This window comes from Panthera onca, chromosome D2, assembly GCF_046562875.1.
Source record: "Panthera onca isolate mPanOnc1 chromosome D2, mPanOnc1 haplotype 2, whole genome shotgun sequence".
Taxonomy (NCBI): Eukaryota; Metazoa; Chordata; class Mammalia; order Carnivora; family Felidae; genus Panthera; species Panthera onca.
The window spans coordinates 7,725,077-7,748,716 of NC_138349.1; the positions used below are offsets into that span (position 1 = coordinate 7,725,077).

Genomic DNA, 23,640 nt, shown 5'->3' on the forward strand with positions numbered 1-23,640 from the left:
TGTGTGTGCGGGGACCCCACGCAAGCCGCCCCGGCTCCTGGCGGGCCGCCGTGCCCTGGGCGAGTCCTAGACGGGGTCTTGTTTTCGTCAGGCCCGTCTCCAGGAGGCAGGCAGACGAGCCGCTCTTCTAGGACATCTACTCAGCACTGCTCTGATTTTCTGCAGACCCTAGTCCTGTCCCGCGATTTACTGGGAAGCCATAAACCAGCCCCCCACGAGTCCGCCCTGCGGCCTCCAGAAAGCCCTGGAAACAGCTCCAGCAGGCTCCCGTCCGCCATCATGGGCCGTGGGTGAGGAGGGTGACGGCCTCCCGATGCGTTTACTCGGTGAGCCGCAGGGAGACGCTGTCCTCTCTGCAGACGGGGAAACAGGCCCGGGGAGGGGGGAACCCAGCAGCCCTCGCAGCTCAGGCTTCGGGGTCAGGGTTTTCCCCAACTCCCGGGACTGGCCCCATGACACACCTTCTCCCATACAGCCTTTCACCCAGCGCTTTCCACCGGCGGCCTTCGGGGCTCGCACCCTAGGAGCAGGGAGCACGCAGCAGCCCTCCAGGGTAGGGGGGCAGGCGGTAGACTTTGCAGGACACGGCCAAGAGGAGGGCGAGGGGGGGTGTTCAGTGCTGTTTTGGGGGTCTGGGCTTGTTAACTCAAGAGACAGAGCTGGAGGCACACCAGCTCCATTCGTGGAGACACGAATGCCTTTTTTTTTTTCTTTTTAGTGTTTATGTATTTTGAGAAAGAGCTCAAGCAAGGGAGGAGCAGGGAGAGACAGAGGGAGAGAGAGAATCCCAAGCAGGTTCCGTGCTGCCAGCGCAGAGCCCAACGTGGGGCTCACACTCACAAACTGTGAGCACGTGACCTGAGCCGAAACCAAGAGTCGGACACATAACGGACTAAGCCACCCGGGAGCCCCGAAGTGCAGTGTATTTTAAGGGCTCAGGCTCGCCAGGATTCGAGAACCAGCAGGCACTCGTCTGGTGACGGGTGGGAGGAGGGTACCAGGACCGGCTGCCTCGGGGTGCTGGGTGGGCTGGAGATCCAACAGGGAGAGGGGCCCTGGATGCCATCTACGATGCCGTCCGGGGCACCAGAGGCCAGGCACAGGGCCCGGCACATGCAGGAACGCTGTCCCTCACTGGCCCCTCGGCCCGGGCACACGCCAGGACCACACTGTTCCATCCTGTCCCCACAGCTGAGGCTTTGTGCTCCGCTTAACAGCAGGTTAAGGCCTGCCTCGTTCTCTCCTCACCCCCACCCCCACCCCAGAGGCTTCCTTATTTACTTGTTTTCCATATAAACTTGAGGATTAACTTGTCCAGTGTGTTATGAGGTGGGGGAAGGAGAAGAGCAGACAGCCCTGATGATGTCTGGTCCCTAAACAAAGCTCTTCAGCAGGCAAAGCCCAATTTCCTCCTCAGAACCCTGGAAAGTGGAGGCTGGTTTTCAAACCCGGCTGCTTAGAGGAAGCTTAGAACCACCCACTGCCGTCAAAGCTGTGGGTGCTGCTAAAGCAGGACCCAGAGGGAAATTTGTAGCCCTGGACGTTTTCGTGATTAGAGAGCAAAGTCTCGAACCCGTCATCTATGCTCCCACCTTAAGAAACTAGAAAAAGAAGAACAAAATAAACCCAAGACAGAGGAAGGAAATAATAAAAGATCAGAGCAGAAAGCGAGGAACGGAAAACAGGAAAATGACGGAGGATGTCACGGAAACAAGCAGCTGGTTCTTTGAAAAGATTGACTGGAAATGCTGACCCCTGAACCCTACCCCAGAGAGTTTTTCACTTGGTTGGTCTGGGGTCTGGCCTGAGGGCTGGGTGGTCTGATCTCCCCAGGTGCTTCTAATGGGCAGCTGGGCTGTCCCTCGGGCTGCCTCAGTTTCCATGCCTGCAGGACAAGGGAGGCAGCCCAGTGCCCAAGCCTGGCCGTGTGTGTGTTGGGCAAGTCCCTTTCCCTCTCCGGGCCTCAGCTTCTACACCAGACTTTGTCCTAGAGCTGACATTGGCCACCTGTGCTGCGTGGAGCCCTGGCTTTCCAGAGGAACCTGGGACAACAGGGATGAGTCAGGCTCCCAGGGCAGAAGTCTGGGATATGAACAGGATGTTCGTTGATGGTCCGCCATGGGGGGTGTGCCTCCTGCCACGGGGGGGGGGGGGGGGGGGGAGGGGGGCGTGCCTCCAGCTCCATCTCTTGAATTAACAAGCCCAGACCCCCGAAACAGCACTGAACACCCCCCTCGCCCTCCTCTTGGCCGTGTCCTGCAAAGTCTACCGCCTGCCCCCCTACCCTGGAGGGCTGCTGTGTGCTCCCTGTGCAGAGAGCCGTGGAGACACGAAAGCCTCAAGCCTTCTGGCAGAAATTTCACGAAAGAATGGTGACGGGCGAGATCTTTTCCGTCTGGGGCAGGTATCCGGCTTCCCTCTACGAGGTGGGCAACAGTGTGTGCTAAAACCACAGTCCCTTCCCTCACGTAATGAAGCACAGCCCACGCCAGGGACCCATTCTGTCCCTGATTTGCACAGCGATGATCTAGTCTTTGTTTTACGGATGAGAAAGCGGGCTCAGAAATTGGGGGCCGCAAGCTCCCCTCGGTCCCAGAGCAGGCAAGTGGCCGTGCTGGGCTGTGACCCCGCTCTGTCTCCGGGTCCAGGGTCTCTCCCCTTCCCTCATCCGCACACCACTGGGCACCTCTGTTGGGACGGTTCCCCCCCACCCCCCGCCACCCCACCCCCCCAGCAGGTGTAGGGAAGCTCCAGACAGACGGAACAGACAGACTCAGGGTTCTGAGCCAGGAAAAGTTCTCTTGGCTCTGATGGTGCCTCCGGAGCTCAAGAAAGGCCCCTGACAGTGTGCCCTTCACGCCCTCACACCAGGAAAAACCAGGAAAGGCCGAGCCCGGAGCCGGCATGGCGCTGCCCCCTCCCGCCGTGGGGAAGAGGTGGGCGTTTAAATACAGAGATGGATTATTAATGAAGCCGGCCCTTTTGAAACATCACAGGCACAGAGAGGAGCGCCAACAGGGATGGCCAGCTGCAGCAAACCCTGTGCGGAAGGTTCCAGCATGTCCCTGTGGCCACCCATGGGCACTGTCACTCCCTGGCAGCCCGCAGCACTTTCCTGTGCACAGACCTCGGCCAGGGCTAATTCTGCGGCCCCCACCCTCGAAATGCTCGTGTTCCTTAGTCTCCCACTTCCACTCTGGAAAGGAGAGGGAGACTGTTACGTGAATCAATAATGAGCCCTTCGCCCCATTCTTTGCAGAGAACGATGGATTAAAACCCCGCAAAGCCAATCAATTGCACATCTATTTCACTAAGGGGGTGGGTGAGGGTGGAGAGAGCTTTCCTGAAAGGACTTGGCCTTGAAACATTAAGCCAAACGACTGGATTTGGCAACGGCCAGCTTCCGAGCACCGCCAGCCTGAAGAAACTGGCGGCCAGGCATGCCGAGGCAGGGCTGGGAATAACGAACTCATTCAAAGCCAAGCCGGGGCGGGGTGGGGGCCGCTGGAGAGTCCATGCGTGCGGGGGGCCTGCACGTCAAGGGGCTGCAGCCCCAGGGGCCCCGTGTGCACCGAGAGGCCGACCTCGGTTCTGCAGAGTGCGGCCTGCGCTGCCCCGGAGGGATGGTGGGAAGCATGGGTGTCGCCAGAGATGCAGGACGGCCAACCGGTCTGCCCGGGATGGACACGGGTGGGAATTGAGGGGCCAGTCCCGGACTGGCATCGAACTTGCGGAGGGGTGAGCCCTGCGGCAGCGCGGCCTCCAGGGAGTGGGGTTCTCCCATAAATTGGCCGGCTAGCTCCTCCCGGCCCATCAGGCCCCGGACAGAGCGGTCAGGCTGAGCCCTCAGGGCCACTGCCCACACCCTCTCTGGTCTGCGGTCCGGCCATGGGCACGGCGGGGGTGGGGAGCGTGAATCGTGCCGGAGCAGCTCCGTAACTGAGCCCGCGTCACCTCTTGGAAGCCAAGTGTGAATCTTTGCTGAGTGGCCTCCGTGTCTTGGGAGGCGGCTTTGAAGCCAGAATGGTGGGCACGGCTCAGTCCAGCAGTGGGAGCTTTGGTGAACGGGGCGGATAAAAGATTAGGGCCTGCGGTGCACGCGGTAAGCAGGCAGGCCCCCAGGGAGGCACCACCTCGAAGCTCGGAGCCGCTTTATTCGGGAAAAGGTGCCCGCCGCGCACAAGCCAAACTCCGTTCGACCCGTCAGCCTGCTTTGAGTAGCCCCTGTTAACACCCACGGACGCTCCTCCTGCACATGCTGCCCCAGAGGCTGCTCGTAAACCCCGCGGCCCTAGAACAGGGTTTGGCCAGGGTCTGCACAGGCCGGGCACAAGCTGCGGTTCTTGCAGACTGCGGGCCGTTTTCTCCCAGAGGGTTTAGCGGAGGGACACCATGAGATCATGTCAGAGTCCTCATCAGCTGCACTGCTGGGGGAAAACCACGATTTATGGACGCTCCGCCACGGTTATAAATAACCACACGTTGCCGGCAACACAGCTGGTCAAGAGAACGAGCATGTGGTTTTCTCTACCCTTTGCTCTTCCTTCCTCGGCTCCTAGAGCACAAGGCAACACGCGGGCCAGCCCCCGTGCGCCCACAGGGGACAAGGTGGCCACTGGGCATGTACGTCCCCCTCCTTGGAAGGCACACTTGTCCCCTGCAAGCTGTCACAGCAGGTCCTGAGGAGTGAGAACTCACCAATATGGAGGTCTTTGTGCAGACACTGGCAAAAACTTTTCCTTCTTTTTTTTCTTTTTTTAAATTTAAAAAGCATAGCTGGCGGGGCACCGGGTGGCTCAGTGGGTTAAGCGTCCACCTTCGGCTCAGGTCATGATCTCACGGTTCGTGAGTTCGAGCCCCACGTCGGGCTCTGCGCTGACAGCTCAGAGCCTGGAGCCTGCTTGGGATTCTGTGTCTCCCTCTCTCTCTCTCTCTGCCCCTCCCCCTCTCACGCTCTGTCTCTCTGTCTCTGAAAAATAAATAAACATTAAAAAAAAAAAAGCATAGCTTGCTCTCTAGAGAGCAAAGCTTCTGGGTGGCCAGACCCCGTGGTCACCCTGGAGGTGGGCCCAGGCTGCAATGCACTGTGCCCACGGCTCCATCTGGACTGAGAACCCACGGAGCCCTTACATCTCAACAAATGCCCATTCCGCGGGCTGTATCTTCTCAGCCTTGCCCTCTGTGAACACAGAGCACCTGTGAGCGTGGTTTGCCAGGAAGGGGCGGTGGGCAGTGGGACCGCCTCTCGGGGCCGGGAGGGTGGCATTGCCAGTGTGACCGGGGGTCTGGGATGCCCATCGTGACAAAGGCCGGCAGCCAGCCCTACCTGCATCCGCACTCAGCCGGGGCTGCCATGCCCTCCCGGTTCTGCAGACACCAGTGAGGTCAGGCCCAGCCCCGACGTCTGAGCAAATGTTGCTTGGCCTTTTTGTTTTGCTTTGTGTTAAACTCAGGATGTATTCCAGCCACACTGGAGAATTTGCTAGGGCAAATGGCGTGGAGGCCGAGCGGAGGGACCGTGGTAACCTGGGGGAGGCCGGGCACGGTAGGGCCAGGGGCATTTCTTGTCACATCGTGGTCAAGGGCCCCCTGGCCTCAGAGTCGATGCAAAGGATGGAGAAGAAGAGTGAGCCAAACGGGGAGAGGGAAGCGTTCAGACTGAATCGAGGGGCAGAAGAGGAAGTTACAGCAGCCAGTGTGAGAAGGAAGGTGGCCTCGGTCCAAATGACGGGGCAGGTCGCTCGCTGAGCCCCTGCCCAGACGTGCTGAGTTGGGGGCGGCCTCACTCATCTGTGGGGACCCCTCCCCCGGGACCGGGGTTCGGAGGTCAGGAGCAAATATGTATGGCTTGGGGCAGATCCCCTGGCCCTGAATCTTCTGAACCCCTTGGGCTGTTCGGATCCCAGCCTTCCCCTCGAGGGTCGCAGGTGCTCCCTCTGAGGGTTCCTAAGTGTATCTGACGTGGGCAGTGCAGGGGTCAGAGCCTAGAGAGTGCCCCTGCCAGTGGCATTTCCTATGGCAGTGGGACTCCTTTGCTCTCCCAGCCTCCTTCCTGTCCCTTCTCTACAGCCCACCCGGAAGCCACTTTGCTTCTTTGCAGCCTACTGACGGTTTTTGTGCTCTGCTAAGATCAGACTCGCAAGCCTCCTCGCCTCTCCCAGGGCCACGGCAGCACAACCACAAACAAGCGTCGGGGGTGAGACCAGCTGACGACTACATCCCTGACACAGACCAGTTTTGCCCCAGAAAGAGTTGTGGGACCACAGTTTCTTTTTCAGAACAAAAATTAAGCCAGCCTGTACTGATCGCACATCTTCCCGACACCACGTTCGGCGACCTCGCTCTGGTGGCTTGAAATCAGCCCCGATGGCAGTATTTACGCCACGGAAAGCGGCAAGGGCTACCAATCAGGGCTCCCCCCCCCCCACCCCGCCCCTCGAACAGCTAGTTGTTACATTTAAAGCATACCACTTGAACTTGATAATCCTCGAAGTTTCTCTTAGGTAAAACCTAAGAGACTCCATGACATGATGATGTATATGCTCATGTATAAATAAGCCCATGTGCACAGATGCACGGCGGGCAATTCCCAAGATGATGACAATACAACCTAATTACTGTTAATCCAGCAAAGGTCTGTTGAAATGAGAAAACCTTTAATTTATAACATGTTTTGAGTCATTAAAATTAGTATTAGCAAGGTGTAAAATTAGTATTAGCAAGGTGGAGGTCCACAAGAGGTCTGTAGCCTTTTTCCCGCCTGTGTGGAGACAACAGAATAGCCACATGCAAAAGAGTAAGGCTGTACCCTTACCTCACACCATAGGCAAAAATAAACTCAAGGTGGCTCTACGTGGAAGAGCTAAAAATAGAAAATTCTTGGCAGAAAACACAGGGGTGAATCCTCATGGCCTCCGATTTGTCAAAGGGAGGAGAAACGCAAGTCAAAACCACAATGATAACTTTACCACCCACCAAGTGGAATCAAAAAAGTCAAGTTATAACAAGCACAGAAGAGGATGCAGAGAAGTTAGAAGCCTCGTGCACTGCAGGCGGGGATGGAAAACAGCGTGGCTACTTTGGAACACAGACCGACAGTTCCTCAAATGATTAAAAATTAGTTACCATATGACCCACCAATTCCACTCCTCGGTTTATACCCAAGTGAACGAAGCCAGTAAAAAAAAAAAATACCACTTTTCGCATTGTTCCGTTCATACGAAATGTATGAAATGGGGAAATGTATGAATAGGGAAACCTACAGGGACAGAAAGCAGATGAGTGGTTGCTTTGGGTTGGGGAGATGGGATGGGTAGCTAGATGGGGACAGTGGTACACGGTTCTTTTAGAGGTGATGCAAATGTTCCAGAATTGACTGACGGTGATGGTGTGTGTACATGCTAAAAATCACTGAATTGTATTCTTTAAATGGATAAAGTATGTGGTTATGGATTCTATCTCAATAAAGCTGGTTTGCTTTTTTTAATGTTTACTTATTTACGTATTTATTTTTGAGACAGAGAGAGAGAGGCGCAAAGTGTGAGCAGAGGAGGGGCTGAGAGAGAGGGAGACACAGAATCCGAAGCAGGCTCCAGGCTCTGAGCTGTCAGCGCAGAGCCCGATGCAGGCCTCAAACTCACGAACCACAAGATCATGACCTGAGCAAAAGTTGGAGGCTTAACCGACTGAACCACCCCGGCACCCCAAGCTGTTTTTTTTTTTTAAACATATTTACTGATAAGAGCAAGGATGGAAAACTCACACAGGACAGAAGTGGCATTCCAAGTCAGTGGGGCAAGGGTGGGCTACTGAAAATCAGTGTTTGAACAACTGTTGGTTACTATATAGAAAATAAAATTCGATCCCTACCTCATGCCATGCACACAAGTCAACGTCAAGTAGATGTAGAACCTGAATGAGCAAAGTAAAACTTTAAAACTGCTGGAGGAAAACGTAGAATATCTTTCTAACTATGGGGAGGGAAAGATGTCTTGGACAAGACGCAAAATGCATAAACTGTAACAAAATGATTAATACATCTTATTATATATTTCAACTTAAAACTTTCATTCAGTAAGACTCCATAAACTAACTAGAGACACAAACCACAGACTGGGAGTAAATATTTGCAACACAAACACCCGACAAAGAAGCAGGAGTAGATTCTATTAAGAACTGTCACAAACTATAGTTGACTCTTGAACGTGGGGGTTAGGACCCCACAGCAGTCACAAATCCATGTATAACTTGTGACTCCCCCAAAATAGCCTACTGTTGACTGGAAGCCTTACAAATAACATAAACAGTCGATTGACTCATTTTTAATATGTCATACATAATATATACTGTATTCTTACAATAAAGTAAGTGGGAGAACAGAAAATACTAAGAAAATCATAAGGAAGAGAAACTACATTTACAGCCCTGTGCTATAAAACATCCATGTATAAGTGGACCCATGCAGTTCAACCCTGGGTTTTTCAAGGGTCAACTGTAATTTTAAAGATGACAAGCATTCCATAGTAAAGTATACAAAGGATATGAATAGATAATCCACAAAAGGAAACTTGACTGGTCATTAAACATGTGAAAAAGAGCTCAACCCACACAAAGTACAGGGAATGTAGTTTATATTAAAATGAGATATTATTACACATCCTCCAGATTTGGAAAAGCTTTTCAGAAACTTAACAGTACCAAGAATTGGCGAGGATGTGGGAACACAGGCTTCTCTTCCACGGCTGGAGGGGACAGAAACGGGCACATCCACTTGGGAGTGATCAGCAGCGTCTAACTGGTAAACTGTGAGAGGCCGTCGCTCCGGGCCAGCCCTCCTGCCCTTGAATCAGGGTGTGCTAGCCTCCCCCGGTAACAGGACTCACTGAAGTATTGTTGAAGGAAATCAAAGATTCCTGGCTCCGAAGTCAGACCCGCCAGGACCGACCTGGTAATATGTGTATTTAACCAGCTCTCCACGGTGATGCTTATTACCTGGCAAGTGGGGGGGAAACTGTCCTCAAGAAAACCTAGCACATTTGCACAAGAAGGCCTGCCAGCACGGTTCACCACAGCATGATTTATAATCACGCAAAAATTGGAAACCATCTACGCGTCCATCAACGGGAGACTGGAATGCACACCGGGGGACAGCCATACATTGACGTGCTGTAATGTAACTCTGGCTGCCTTCCTGGCCCAGCCTGAAAGGCTCATTTCCCGAGGCTGGCCAGGCCTCTAAATCAATAGGTCCTATGTGCGATTTTCCCTGCCGGTGCCATGTCGCATGAACAGAGTTGAGGGAAACTGGAAGGCCTTCAGTGTTATGATTCTTGTACCTCTTTCCAGTAGCTATTTCCATCCAGAGGCGGGAGTGACTCACACTTGCCAGCCCCATGGTGGTGGGGGGACTGCCCTGGGTGGGAGCGCCTTCTGCCGAATGCACACCAAACCCCGGTGCCAGGAGACGCTCCCAGGAAGAAGGATCCTGTGGTCGCGCTCGGCCAGCTAGGACACGTGTGTGCTTCGGAAAAGCGCTGGGAAGACGTGTCTTGAAGAGGCAGAGACCCAACGACAGCGTCTGGGAGGCCCTGGGGAGCACGTGCTTCAGCACCGGGGCGGTCAGCCCGTTAGGCTAAAGCAGCCAGCTTCTCCCAGATTATGTGCCTGGGAAATCCCTTTTCAATGGAATGCCCTTTACTAGAAACCTCTCTGGGCCTCAAAGGGGCCCTCCAAGCAGCCTGACAAGGGTGCGGCCAAAGATAAATGATACAAAAGGCTCTTGTTCCAAAGGCCAAAACCGAAGCGTGCAAGCCAAGAATGAGTGCCCGCTGGAGGCTGGGCACCGAGGAAGGTTCGGGCAGCCTCCGGAAAGAGCGGCAGGGGCAGAAGACAAACGGCGTAATCCCCCGAATCCTGGAGGCATTAGTGTTCCCTCAGCCGGCTTCCCTGTCTGGGCCGGTGCTGGGGACCTTGGTGACCGTGATGGTGTGGCCTCCCCTCAGGGGACTCGCAGCCCGGGAGAGGGTAGGGGTGGGGACACACACATGAACGCATCATCGCACAGGAGTGAGAACGGCTAATCACAGCACGAAAGGGGCTTTGAGAGAGGACGCGCGGTCTGCAGAGACGCCAGTAAGGAGCAAAGGTGTGTGCGCGCATGTGCACGTGTGTGGGGGGAGGGGGGCCCGTCGCCACCTTGCCATGAGGGATGGAGGGAGGCACCCCCATCGCCACGTTTCGAGGCGGGGAAGACAGGGCCGGGCCAGGCCTCGAAGGCCACCCGGCCTCCTCTGCAAAGGGAGGGGTGAGGGGCAGACACAGGCAAGCCTGCCTGCCGCCTGCCTCCGGGCCTCAGCCTCCCCGGGGGCCCTGGAAACCGGAGGCAGGCCCTCTGGAGAGCGTCAAGTGTGACAGTTTATGAACCTAATTAAGTTTTTTCTTTGGATCAAGAAAATCGCAGGGTGGGCCCATTCCAGGGGGATGCCTTGCTACAAAGAGGAGGTCAGATGGGGGAACGAGGCTGCACGGGGCGGGGGTGGGGGGCTGAGAGGCGCGCCCTCCGTGCCCAGGAGGCTGGTGTGGGTCCAGGGGACAGCCCGTCTCTGGCTGGCTGGAGCTCGGGCGAGCCGTCTGGCCTTGGTCCCCAGGGTGCAGAACCCGGTGGCCGGGAGCACCGGTACACCCGGTTCATCGCGTGGCCGACCCCAGACCTGGGCGGCCGGCACCTCTCTGGGCCCTGTTCCCCCAGCTCTCAAGTGGGGAGGATAACGACACCTACTTCCTATTAGTGACCAAATGAGTCGGCATCAGGCCTAACACGAGCGAGCGCTCAGCGGGCACCATTGTTAACCTCCCTCGCCTCCCGCTTGGTCTCCTTTAGAGGCTGCTGTGTGAATGGGGCAACGCGCCGGAGGGCTCAGAGGGACCAACGGCCACGCCACCTTGACACGGGCGCAGGCCAGATGGGGTGGAGGCGGAGCCCGGGGACTCACTGGCTGTAGAAGGAAGGAGCAGGGATGGCGGGTGTCCCTCGGCAGCGTGGACACTGACCGCGGGCGTTCCATCTGGGGCCCCCGCCCTGGGGCCCTCCTGGTCCTCCGGCTCAGGGAGGGAGGAAGGCTGTGTGTGTCTATGCAGCCTTGTGCCCTGTGCTTCTAAGGCCGGGGGACGGGCTGTGGGGGGGAACGCGGAGGGGGGCAGGATAGGGAGAGGGGTCTGACCCTACCGCTGTGGCCCAGGCCCGCCCCCCGAATTCCCTCGCTGCCTCGCACTTCACACTAGTGCTTTATGTTTTTCTGGGTTCTTAATGGCTTTTTTTTTTTTCTTCTTCTTCTTCTTTAAATATATTTCTGGGAAAGCTGTATTTTCACTCTAGTCCTGCCAGGTTTTTTTTTTTTTTTCTTTTTTAAATATGCGTGCACGCCATGAGGCAGTAAAATCTCCACATGAAGTCATCCTCGACAGCTAATAATCAAAACCCTGGGTGTTCAGAGAACAATGTGATTAAGAACCAGGCCTGAGTGTTCCGGGCCACAGAGAAATGATCAGTGCAGCTGAGAGCCACGTTTTCTTTTCCAGAACTGGGAGAAAATAAACGCCCAGTGTCTCGGCCCCAGTCTGTGGTGTTTTGTTCTGGCAGCTGGGGTTGACCAATACGTGGCATCTGAGCAGAGAGAAGGGAGGGAGGAAACGTGGCATTCCTTGGAGAGAGAACAGGGACCCTTTCCTCGGCTGTCCCTCAAGGTGTGTGTATTTATTTATTTATTTATTTAAAAAATTTTTTTTTTTTTAATGTTTATTTATTTTTGAGGCAGAGAAAGACAGAGCACGAACAGGGGAGGGTCAGAGAGAGAGGGAGACACAGAATCCGAAACAGGCTCCAGGCTCCGAGCCGTCAGCACAGAGCCCGACGCGGGGCTCGAACTCACGGACCGCGAGATCGTGACCCGAGCCGAAGTCGGCCGCTTCACCGACGGAGCCATCCGGGCGCCCCTGCCATGTTAATCCTTGTGAAGCGTATGGTGGGATTCCTTACATTCCCAGTGCTGTGCCACCATCACTACGAACTAGTTCAAAAGCTTTCTCGTTGCCCCAAACACAAACCCTGTCCCCGTTAAGCAAGAACATCCCACCTCCCCTCCCCCCAGCCCCCCGCAGCCGCCATCGTACTTTCTGTCTCTACGAACTTGCCTAGTCTGGATGTCTGACACGGGTGGAATAATACAATCGTTGTCCCTTTCCGTCTGCTTATTTCACCCGGCATCGCGTCTTCTGGGTTCACCCGTGGTGTGGCCTGCGTCAGAACTTTGTGTCTTTTCACAGCTGAGGAATATTCCACCATACAGACAGACCACGTTTTGTTTATCCCCTCACCCGCTGATGGACGCACACTTGGGCTGTTTCCACCTTTCGGCTATCGTGAGCAATGGTGCGACGAACGCATGTGCACGAGGGGCTGTTCAGGTCCCCGCCTTCAACTCCTTCCTCAACGTGATGATGTCTGACATTTTCCCGTGGTTCACGGGGAAGGACTCACAGGGCTGAGGCACCCTTCTCGGTCCGTCGTAGGGAGCACGTAAGGTCTTACTGCAGTGCCATTAACCTTGATGGCTAGGCTGAAGTTGAACCTACCAGAATCCTCTGCCATACTCCCTAGTTCCCCTGCCGAATATCCAGCACGCTAATGCCAGGCGCGTGTTCTGTTTCTGCTTAAACTCCCAAAGGGCTCCGTTGGGAACCTCCAGTCCCCGGGCTGGAGGTGTCTGATGATGGGCAAGGACGCAGAGGCCGGGGAAGAACCCCATGGTGGGGCTTAAGGCCTGTGTGGGTCTCCTGGGGGGAGCATGGAGAAGGAGAGCAGCGGGCCTGGGCCAAGCCACCCTGCAGCCTGTGACATCTGAACACCAGAAGCCCCGTGAGCGACCTCACACTGCGAGGCCATGAGGAGACGCGTGGCCTCAGCAAGTCAAACATTGGAATCTATTCTTAGTTCTTCAAGATGACAGGTCCCTGTTCCTCCGCTCTGCACCTCTGCCCCCACACCCTTCCCTCGCCTTGCATTCTGTTCCCTCCCAGCTCCTCTCTCCGCACATCCTCCCTCTCATCCACCTTACAGGCTGCGTCCCCTGGGGCCATTCAAGGACTCAATGGAACTTGACCACTCCCCTCCCTTGGTCCAGACTCCTCAGGATTTTGGTTGTGTCTTTGGGGCAGCACAGATGCCGGGGTCGGTCCCTGTGAACTTGAAGCCTTAGAAACAGCCCCCTGCCTCTGATTTTCCACAGTCCCGAGGCACCCACCCCTTCTGCACACAGGACACCTCATTGAGTTTAAAGCCAACGAGGGGCACCTGGCGGCTCAGTCGGTAAGGTGTCCGACTTCGGCTCAGGTCATGATCTCACGCTTCGTGAGTTCGAGCCCCGCGTCGGGCTCTGTGCTGACAGCTCGGAGCCTGGAGCCTGCTTCTGATTCTGTGTCTCCCTCTCTCTCTGCCCCTCCCCCACTGACACTCTGTCTCTGTCTCTCAAGGATAAATAAACATAAAAAAAAAAAATTTTTTTAAGCCAACATAAGCCCCCATCAGAGAGCAAGGCCCTCTGTGTGTGAAGTTCTAGGAAACCAAGGTGCCTGTGACGCAGTCCCCTCCTCAAGGGCCCTGCTCAAGGGGAGCGAATGAGTCCCGTGTGCATCTTCCCGACTCCCACTTTCCAGCAAACCTGCAGCCCCTGTGCGCTGTTGTTCTGTTTGCTGTAGCTGTGAGTCAAGAGCCATATGTCAAAAATGACTTACTATCCTGTGTGACAACAAATATTTTGACAGGCAGGGCTCATCTGCCTGCCTTGCAGGTTTGACACATGCAGGCACACAGAGAACGCACGGGGATGTAACTCAGCGCTGTGGGGAGGAGCCGGCACGGAGGTTTTGAGCACCCGGTCTATGCCAGCCACAGCTGCAGACACGGCTCTCAAGGCCCCGGGGCACCGGGGAGGCACAGCCCGAGCCTGGCGTGTTCGCGGACAGGCACAGCACGGTGACCGCGGGGGCACAGCCGTGCTGTGCCGTAGGCGCGGGGCCCGCGTTCCTGGAGGCCGCGAGGGTGGCCTTTCACCTCCCAGGCTTCGAACACAAACTCGGACCTGTCCCAGTGTCAGGGACAGGAATCACATTCGAGAACGGGGAATCTCCTGTGTTCTAGGCGGGGTGCGGGGAAGCTGTCTCCCTCCTATGTCTGTCTAATCGCTACATAACCGGGAGCTGGCACCTTTTCACTTTGAGCCTCTAGACGTTCCCTCTGACCCGACAATTCTACTTTGGGGAAGTTATTTTAAAGAAACAATCAGGGCTCCTGGGTGGCTCAGTCGGTTAAGCGTCTGGCTCTTGATTTCGGCTCAGAGCATGACCTCTCTATTCATGAGATCGAGCCCCACGTCAGGCTCTGTGCTGACGGTGCAGAACTGGCTTGGGATTCTCTCTCTCCCTCTCTCTCTGCCCCTCGCCTGCTCGCACGCTCTCAGAAATAAACATTAAAAACAATTTTTTTAAAACAAATAAGTAAACAGCTTGGGATTCTCTCTCTCTCTGCCCCTCCCCAGCTCGTGCTTTCTCTCTCAGAATAAATAAAATTAACATTAAAAACATAAACAATCAAATGAGTGTACAAAAACATGCTTGTGGTAAAAATCCATATAGGGTTTAGAGTTTATTTAAAATGAACCAATAAACGTACCAATGTCAGTTCATTAATTGTGACCAGTGGCCCATGGAAACGGAAGATGTTAACCAGAGAAGAGGCTGGGTGAAAGGCAGACAGGAACCCTCTGCCATCTTGGTAACTCTTCCGTAACTATGAAATTATTCCAAACTATAAAGTTTATTTTTAAAAATACGCATATGTTTGCATAGGCATTTTCACTGCAACACTGTTTAAAATAGTGGAACGCCAGAAAAAGCAATGTCTACCAGTCTGGGGATCGTTAAATATACAACAGTGCAAGCATGTGCCACATGCGTGTGGCTGCAAAACGGGGGTGGTGGCTCCTTACAGGCGAGACACAGACAGCAGGGTATCCTGGGGGAACAACGGGACCGCTGAACTTCACGCTTAGGGTACGATCCCATCAAAGCGACAAAGGATGCGTTTATGTACACGTAAGAGGCCAGGAGGACAGGGGCGCCTGGGTGGCTCAGGTGGTCGGGCGACTGACCGAGGCTCAGGTCACGATCTCACGGTTTGTGAGTTCGAGCCCCGCGTCGGGCTCTGTGCTGACAGCTCAGAGCCTGCTTTGGATTCTATGTCTCCCTCTCTCTCTGCCCCTCCCCCACTCATGCTCTGTCTCTCTCTCCCTCTCTCTCTGTCAAAAATAAATACACATTTAAAAAAGCTTCTCTACAACATGCTCATCCCAACTTGTGCGAGCGACCACGACCTCTCCATGGGATTCCTGCAGAAGCCTCCTAAGTGCTCTTTCTCCCTGCTTCTGCCCTCACCTCCCGTCATCTGATCCAACAGAGCAGCCAGAGGAAACCCGAGGTCAGGAGCGCCTGGGTGGCTCAGTGGGTTAAAGCATCTGACTGCGGCTCAGGTCACGGTCTATGGTTCGTGGGTTCGAGCCCCGCATCGGGCTCTGCGTTGACCGCGTGGAGCCTGCTCTGGATTCTGTCTTCTTCTCCCTCTGCCCTCCCCCCGCTTGCTCTTTGTATCTTTCTCAAAAATAAATAAAAATAGGGGCGCCTGGGTGGCTCGGTCGGTTAAGCGTCCGACTTCGGCTCAGGTCATGATCTCACGGTCCGTGAGTTCGAGCCCCGCGTCGGGCTCTGTGCTGACTGCTCAGAGCCTGGAGCCTGTTTCAGATTCTGTGTCTCCCTCTCTCTCTGCCCCTCCCCTGTTCATGCTCTGTCTCTCTCTGTCTCAAAAATAAATAAACGTTTAAAAAAAATAATAAAATAAATAAATAAATAAATAAATAAATAAATAAATAAATATAAAACTTAAAAAAAAAAAAAAAAAGGCCAGGCACTAAAGGACAAATGGTGTGTGATTCCATTTACACGAAATGTCTGCACCAGGCAAAAATCCACAGAGGCTGAAGTAGCCTAGCGGTTGCCAGGGGCTGGGGCCCTGGGGGATGGGGAGAAAGTGCTCATGGGTATAGGGTTTCTTTGTGGGGTGATGGAGATACTCTGGAATTAGATAGCGGTGACTTTGTGAATATTCTAAAAACCGGAAACCCTGACATCGCACAGTTTAAAGCAAATTTCATGGTGCATGAATTATAATCTCAATTAAAACATTTTTTAAACCTGGCTGCTCAGAGGGTAAAAGCTCTGATTTTGGACCAACCCCAGCTGGACCGTCCCCTTCCCCCCCCCCCCCCCCCAACAGTCCCCAGGGCCAGCTCGGTGCCTGACTCACAGGTGCTTAATGACAGTTAGCCGCACGGAGCTGCCCCAGATGGAACCCGATTCAGGGGCTGTGTGATGGGGCCGGGAGTGGCCCTCCATCCAGCAGGGCAGACGGCAAGTCCGAGGACAGCAGGGACAGCCAGAAGGGCTGTGAGGGGCTACGGTGTGGTGCTGTGGGGACAGAGGGTGCCTCCTGGAGGAAGTGACAGCCAACCTGAGATCTGAAGGGCAGGTTCCGATTGGCTCAGGGTGAAGCTGTTTCTGGAATGGACACAATCTTCATGGTAGTCCTGGGAGCCCCCAGAGATATTTTAAGCCGGGAGGACTTGGCCAGATTTGCCTCTTACAAAGAAGCCTTTAAACCTAAGTTAATAATCAAAATCTTCTCCAAGTAAAGGGACTTCCTCATCCGCTCTGAGGGACACATAAAAGTGGGAAGGCTAATCTATTGGTGGGAAATCAGAATGATAGTTACCTGGGGAGGGGCGCAAGAGAACCTTCTGGAGGCTGGACTGTTCCCTATGTTGATCTGAGTGGAAGCTCACACATGTGCACGTATGTACAAATTCACCAAGTTGTACATTTCAGAATCATGTACTTTATGCTATAAACATTTTAAAAGATTGTTTTATGTTTATTTATTTTTATTTATTTAAAAAAAATTTTTAATGTTTATTTATTATTGAGAGACAGAGAGACACAGAGCATGAGCATGGGAGGGTTAGACAGAGGGGAGAGACACAGAATCTGAAGCAGGCTCCAGGCTCTGAGCTGTCAGCACAGAGCCGGACGCGGGGCTTGAACTCACAAACTGCGAGATCATGACCTGAGCCGAAGTCGATTGCCCAACCGACTGAGCCACCCAGGCGCCCCTATGTTTATTTATTTTTGAGAGAGACAGACAGAGTGTGAGCAGGGGAGGGGTAGAGAGAGGGAGACACAGAATTTGAAGCAGCCTCCAGGTTCTGAGCTGTCTACACAGAGCCACCGGGTGGGGGGTTTGAACTCATGAGTCGCAAGATCACGGCCTGAGCTGAGGTCAGATGCTTAACCGACTGAGTCACCCAGGTGCCCCCATGCTATGAACATTTAAAACAAAGAACAGATAAAACTTGCTGGTAACAGTCATTCCCCACCAATATCAGGCTCCCTGGGTCTTTCCCTTCCCGGCATTCATCACATCTGAGATCAAAGGGCTGGGGGTCCTGAGGACGGAGGTGTGAGATCCACACCCTCTGGGACCCTGAGACTGGGCAAAAGCCCCAGCCCTGAGATTCTGGAGCCCCGAGCGATTGCCCCTTCCCTGCCCCTCCCCTGCACTCCTCACTGTGGGGACCCCCTCACTAGATTGGCAGCTGAGCAGGCTGGATACAGGTGTGTGGCCTGGAACGCCGGCACGCATAGAAATGGGGCGCCTGACCTGGGGAGGTGGGGGCCCTGCTTCTGGGCAAAGCGGGGCCACCTGGGGAAATCCAATGGGAACTGTTCGGGTGGCTGAGACGAACAGCCTCCAGGCACGGCGGTTTGCCCTCAGACCCCCGGCCTCTGTCGTCTAGGGAAACAGGTCGGCGGCCCACCCACCTCTCAGCCTGACGGGCCTCAGGGTGACCTGGTCAAGTCTCTGTGGGGACGCCACTCGCTCTGCACCAAAGTCCCCAGAAGCTGGAGGTGTGCCAGGGATCTAGCTCCCTGAGGGGGTGGGAGCAAACCCCGGCCTGTGAGTGTTTGCAGACTGGCAAGGTGTGAATATTTCCGTGTCCAAGTTCAAGCTGCCAACGCGATACGGCTGAACAGAGTGGAGAAGAGATGTGTAAGCTGGTCCCAGCTCGCTCCACAGGCCTGACCCACAGTTACACGCGCCCCCTGAGCCAAAGGCTTAGGGTCGATGTTGGGAAAACCAGAGGAAAGCGGGCAGAGGCCCTGCAATGGTGGCCAGCACACAAGGTCTCCTGGCTTAGTGCCCCAGGGGGACAAGTAAGGACCGCGCCTGAGTACTGAGCACGCCTGAGTACTGAGTACTGAGTACACCGTGGTACTCCCGAGAGCGGGGGGGGGGGTCTCTGGGGACCCAGCGATGCCAGCCAGCCTCCTGGTACCGTGAGGGTGCCTGGGCATGGACAGGATGACAAGTCCAGCCTCCAGGCCCCCGAGGGGTAGCTGGAGAAGGTGCCGCCCGCTGGCCCGGCTGGGCCGGGGAGTCACTGGGCTGGAGCACCTGTCCTGGGGCCTCGCCTGCTGACGCTCCTGAGCGTGGCCTGGCAACCCCCACAACAAACACAGCACTGCGGGCAGCGGAGCCCCGCTCTGCAGGCCACCCCGCGGCCGGGCGCCCACACTGAGCAGCCTCCCTGGAGGCCCTCGGGGGACCGCCGGGGCACTCGCTCTCCGCTTAGGCGCCTTTGTTCTGTCGTGTTTCAAAAAGGATAAAGTCCGGTTTTCTCCTTAACACGGAAGGGCAGCGGCGGCCTTCCGACCCAGTTCCGACCCCGCTGTAACACGATGCACGGCTGGAGCAGGGAGCTGGCAGCCGCGTCCCAGGCTCTGCACGCCAGCGTCTCCAGCTGCCTCCCGGCGACCTTGAACGAGGCCGAACGCCCCTAGGCCTCCAGCTGCATGCCGGACGGTGGGAGCTGGGCTTCTACCCCCACCTGACATGTGCCAAGAACGGATACCAGAAAAACCTTGAAATTCTTGGGTGAAAGCGGCCACCCAGGAAACGGCCTGGGGCTGCCTCGCTTCCTTATCAGCCTTCTGGGCGCTGGGCTCTTCTCCCAACTGGCGTGGTCGAGGGACATGGGGTCGGATTTAGCCTCCGGGCTGGCGGCGATCAAATTAAAAATAGTGCCCTTTCGGGGCGCCTGGATGGCTCAGTCGGTTAGGCGTCCGACTTCAGCTCAGGTCACGATCTCGCGGTTTGTGGGTTCCAGCCCCGCGTCGGGCTCTGTGCTGACAGCTCGGAGCCCGGAGCCTGCTTCGGATTCTGTGTCTCCCTCTCTCTCTGCCCCTCCCCCGCTCGTTCTCTCAGTCTCTCTCTCGAGCATAAAAGAAACATTTCAAAATAAATCAGTAAATAATAAAAATAGCACCCTTTCTAAGAGTAAGTGCAAAATTTGGAAATGCAGCTCGATGGGTCCTGCTCCCCACAGACTAAACCGTAACCCTAACTACAGATGCACTTTAGCAGAGAAGGGCCAGCGAGTTCTTGGGGACAGTGACCTGTACAGCAAGCCAGCAGGCCCCGTGCTCTTCATTCATTTCTAACAAAGGACACGAGGGAGACCAGTCCTTGCTTCTGCGAGGGGCCTGAAGAACAGGCAAGCGAACAAACAAAACCCCTCCGTCTCCACCAGACGTTTCCAAGGGAGGGAAAACACTTCTCAGCCCGCGGCGGCTGCTGTCCGAAGGGGGGTCCGCCCAGCGGAGGCCTTTGAGGGTCTCCGGTGGGCCTGGCCTGCGGCAGGTGTCACATCTGCAAACCCGGGGCAGGGCGAGCGTCAGGGTGGGTGGAGCCCCCGAGGCGTCTTCCCCACCCGGCCAGGCGCGGGGCCTACAGCCCACCTCGGCCCTGACACTGTCTACCTGGAGACGGCATCAGATCCTCTGGGCCAAGGGCTCAGTCTCAGGAGACGGCCCCTCCCCCACTGCAGACGCCAATCACAGGCCGGGCGTCACTGTGCCTCGGATCTACCCGCTACAGGTCAGGGTCCCACCGCCCTCTCCTCGGGTTCAATGAACTTGCTGGAACAGCTCACAGAACTCGAGGTTCAGGGAAAGGGGCGAAGAGCTGTCATGCCCTCTCCAAGCACAGCACTCTCCCCCCGGCACCCGTACCCGTGCACCACCGCGGAAGCTCCCAGAAGCCCATCCTTCTGGGTTCCTAGGGACTTTTCATGACAAAGGCACGGGTGATGAAATCACTGGCCTTGGTGACTGACGTCCTTCTCCAGCCCCTCTGCTCTCCCCCAGGGGGCTGGGGGGTGACGCACCAAGTACCGACTCTCTAACCACGTGGCTGGCTTCCCTGGCAACCAGCCGCATCCTTAAGAGCTTCCCTACAGTGGCCTCAGATGTGGTTGCAAGGGGTTTGTTATGAATATGAGACACCTTTATCCTCTTACCACTTAGGGAATTCCAAAGGTTTTCGGAGCTCTGTGCCAGAGACGAGGACCAAATATGTATTTCTTCCTGGAAATCACGATATCACAGAGCCGAACACGGGACATGTGGGGGTGAGAACGTGACTGCTGAGTGGAGACACAGGCTCCTGTGACAACCCCCCTCACTCCCGCCCGGAGACTGCCTCCTGGGTTATTGCTCGGTGGGGAACCAGGGTGGAGCAGGGGTGGCTGTTCCCCACCACCATCTGGTCCTGCCACGTCAGGGAAGCGCGGGGCAAAGCCCCAGCAGCAAAGCAGTCACAGCACATGTCCCCTCTCCCGTCCCTAGAACCCAGGGCTGTTGTCAGATGACTGTCTAGCAGCTCAGTGTGCCCCACGAGCTCCCCGAGAATGGCCAGCAGAAGAGCTTAACTTTGCTTGTCTGCTTTCCTTTTTAAATATGTGACTTCTTCCATCATAAGAAAATAATATAATCAGCACACACGCTTAGAACTTAGAGACAGAGAAGAAACATAACCCATAATTCCACAGCACAGCACACGGCCCGCCTCCCCCATCCCACAGAGCAACTGTCCTCTCCTCATCTGTCTCCCACTGAGGAACCAGGAAGCACAGCAGGAGACGGGTGTTCAGACAGACAGACAAACGACAGGTCGATCCAGCCCTCCGAGTCAGCCACCTGGGCACCTGGGAATGTTGTCTTCCTGCGTCCTTCCCCACGAGCATGCTTATTCCGGAATTGCTATCACCCTTGAACAGTCCATCATCGGCCCCTGGCACTTCTGATTTATATCACAGGCATTTTTCTGAGTTGCTACACACAAAGGGTACCCCTCCTCCTTGTTCCAGGGCATGTTGAGTAAACTGTTTATTTTGAATAAACAGTTAATAACTGAATAATTACTAATAATTATCAATAATTATCAGTCAGATATAATCAATAATTATCAATAACTGAATTGAATAATTGTAGATCACACACAGTTATAAGAAATCTACTAAGCATATGGGCGCCTGGGTGGTTCAGTCGGTTAAACGTCCGACTTCGGCTCAGGTCATGATCTCATGGTTCATGAGTTTGAGCCCCCGTAGGGCTCCGTGCTGACAGCTCAGAGCCTGGAGCCTGCTTCAGATTCTGTGTCTCCCTCTCTCTGCCCCTCCCCTGCTTGTGCGCACTCTCTCTCTCTCTCTCTCTCTCTCTCACTCTCAAAAATAAACAAACGTTAAAAAAGAATTTAAAGAATAAAAAGAAAAAAAAAAGGTTTCAATCCCATCAGGATCCCTCATGCTGCTCTTTGTAGCCACGCCCACTCCCCCCTCCCCTCTCCCACACCCTCCCTAATCCCTGCCAACCAAGAGTCTGTTCTCCATCATTATAATTTTATCTTTTTGGAAACGTTATATACTCAGGGTCAGATGGTACGTAACCTGGGGATAGGCTTTTATCACTGGAGATCTATCCAGCGTATCAATTGTCCGTTTCTCCCCTTTGCCAAGCACCTTTCCGTGCAATGGACCTAGAGCTGAACTAGTCACCCACCAAAGAACATCTGGGTCGCTTCCAGTTTGAGGCTTGGGGAAAAATTGCTAGGACAGGTTTTGACGTGAATTATAAGTGTTCATTTCTCTGTAATAAATGCCCAAGAGTGCCACTGTTGAGTCCTATGACAGTTGCGTGTTTAGATTTTTAAGAAACTGCCCAACTTTTCCGAGGGGCCATACCGTTTCACATTCCCACCAACGCCACAGTCTTCTAGATTCTCAGCATCCTCATCAGCATGTGTTGTTGGGACTATTTTTTATTTTAGGCATTCTGATAGTGATACCTCATTGTGGTCTGAATCTGCATCTCCCTAACACCTAACGATGCAGAACATCTTTTTACGTGCTGATCTCCATATCATCTCGGTGAAACGTCTGTTCGTTTTCTTCGGTCCATTTTTTCCTCCTTTGATTGCACAACCTCTATTTTTCTATCATCATGTTCCCACATTGTCTCCTCTGTCCTCAGTTCTGCTACCAAGCCCATCCACTGATTGTCTTATTTTGGCTATTGTATTTTTCAGTTCTACAATCGTCATTTGGTTCTTCTTGAAATCTTCCACTTCTTTGCTGAGACTTTCTACTTTATCGTCTGCTTCAAGCATTCTTGCAATTGCTTGTTGAAGCATTCTTGTAATAGCAGCTTTAAAATCCTGGTCCTAAATCTGTGTCACCTCAGTGCTGGAGTCTGTTGATTGTCCTGTCCCGTTCAAGTTGAGATTTTCTTGGTTCTTGGCACGACAAGTGATTTTGTATTGAAGCCTGAACATTTGAGGTACTATGGTATGAGACTCTGGGTCTTACTGAAACCTTCTCTGTTAGTGGGTTTTTGGACACATCTCCGGCAGGAGAAGGGGGTTAGAGCTACTTCACTGCTCCCAGGTAGGATGAAAGTCCAGGTTCCTCACTGGTCCTCTGTTGACACTGAGGTGGGGGAGAGGCTCTAATGACGGCTGGTCGAGGGCGGGAGCAGAAATGCCTCATGATTGCTTCCCATATGGCCTCCACTGACGCTGTGTGTGGGAGGAAGTGGGGGGTGAAGTGGCCTTATTACCACTGCATGAGGGCAGAGCACAGGATCTCCACGTGGCCTCCACGGCTACCCCAGTTGAGGGGCCCTCATTACCACCTGGCTCCTGGCTCCCTACTTGGCCTTCTCCGATACTGCCCCCCCTAGTGGTGGGGGCTCATTATAGCCTCATGAGGGTCCAGGCTCCCCATTTGGCCCTTGCTGGCAAGGGCGGAGACGGACCACAGTTTTGCTGCCGTATCTGGCTGGCGTAGAGGGGTCATTGTCTACAGGTTTTCTGTCTTGCTAGGCCGCCTGTCTGTCCTTTGGTTAAACCTCTTTAGATTTTTGTTTTTAGGTTTAAACCTTTTAGATTTAGGTTTTTGTGGGGCTTTTCTGTCTGTGCCCATTGGTGTTTCCAGTTTCTGGCCTCTCCCACCCCCAGTCTGGGGTCAATGATGCAAAAAGACAGCCCAAGGAGCTCACCGCTGTCATTCCTCAGGTCCCAAGGCTGCTAGCCTGTGTGCCTTTCTCTCTCCACCTTCCAGAGTCTTCTTCTGTGTGTACAAT

The 23,640-nt window shown here is 54.5% G+C and overlaps 1 protein-coding gene across 4 annotated transcripts in view; it reads right to left on the bottom strand.

Annotated features, from left to right (window-relative positions):
• Positions 1-23,640, bottom strand: part of LHPP (phospholysine phosphohistidine inorganic pyrophosphate phosphatase) — a 117,628-nt gene that overhangs the window by 15,760 nt on the left and 78,228 nt on the right. The window contains exon 7 of one of the 4 annotated variants that reach the window (XM_060641249.3): positions 7,870-7,911. The exons of the other annotated variants lie outside the window; for them this stretch is intronic. Within the exon in view, the coding sequence (XP_060497232.2) occupies positions 7,870-7,911 (42 nt within the window). The remainder of the gene's footprint in view (positions 1-7,869; positions 7,912-23,640) is intronic. 4 annotated transcript variants of the gene reach the window in all.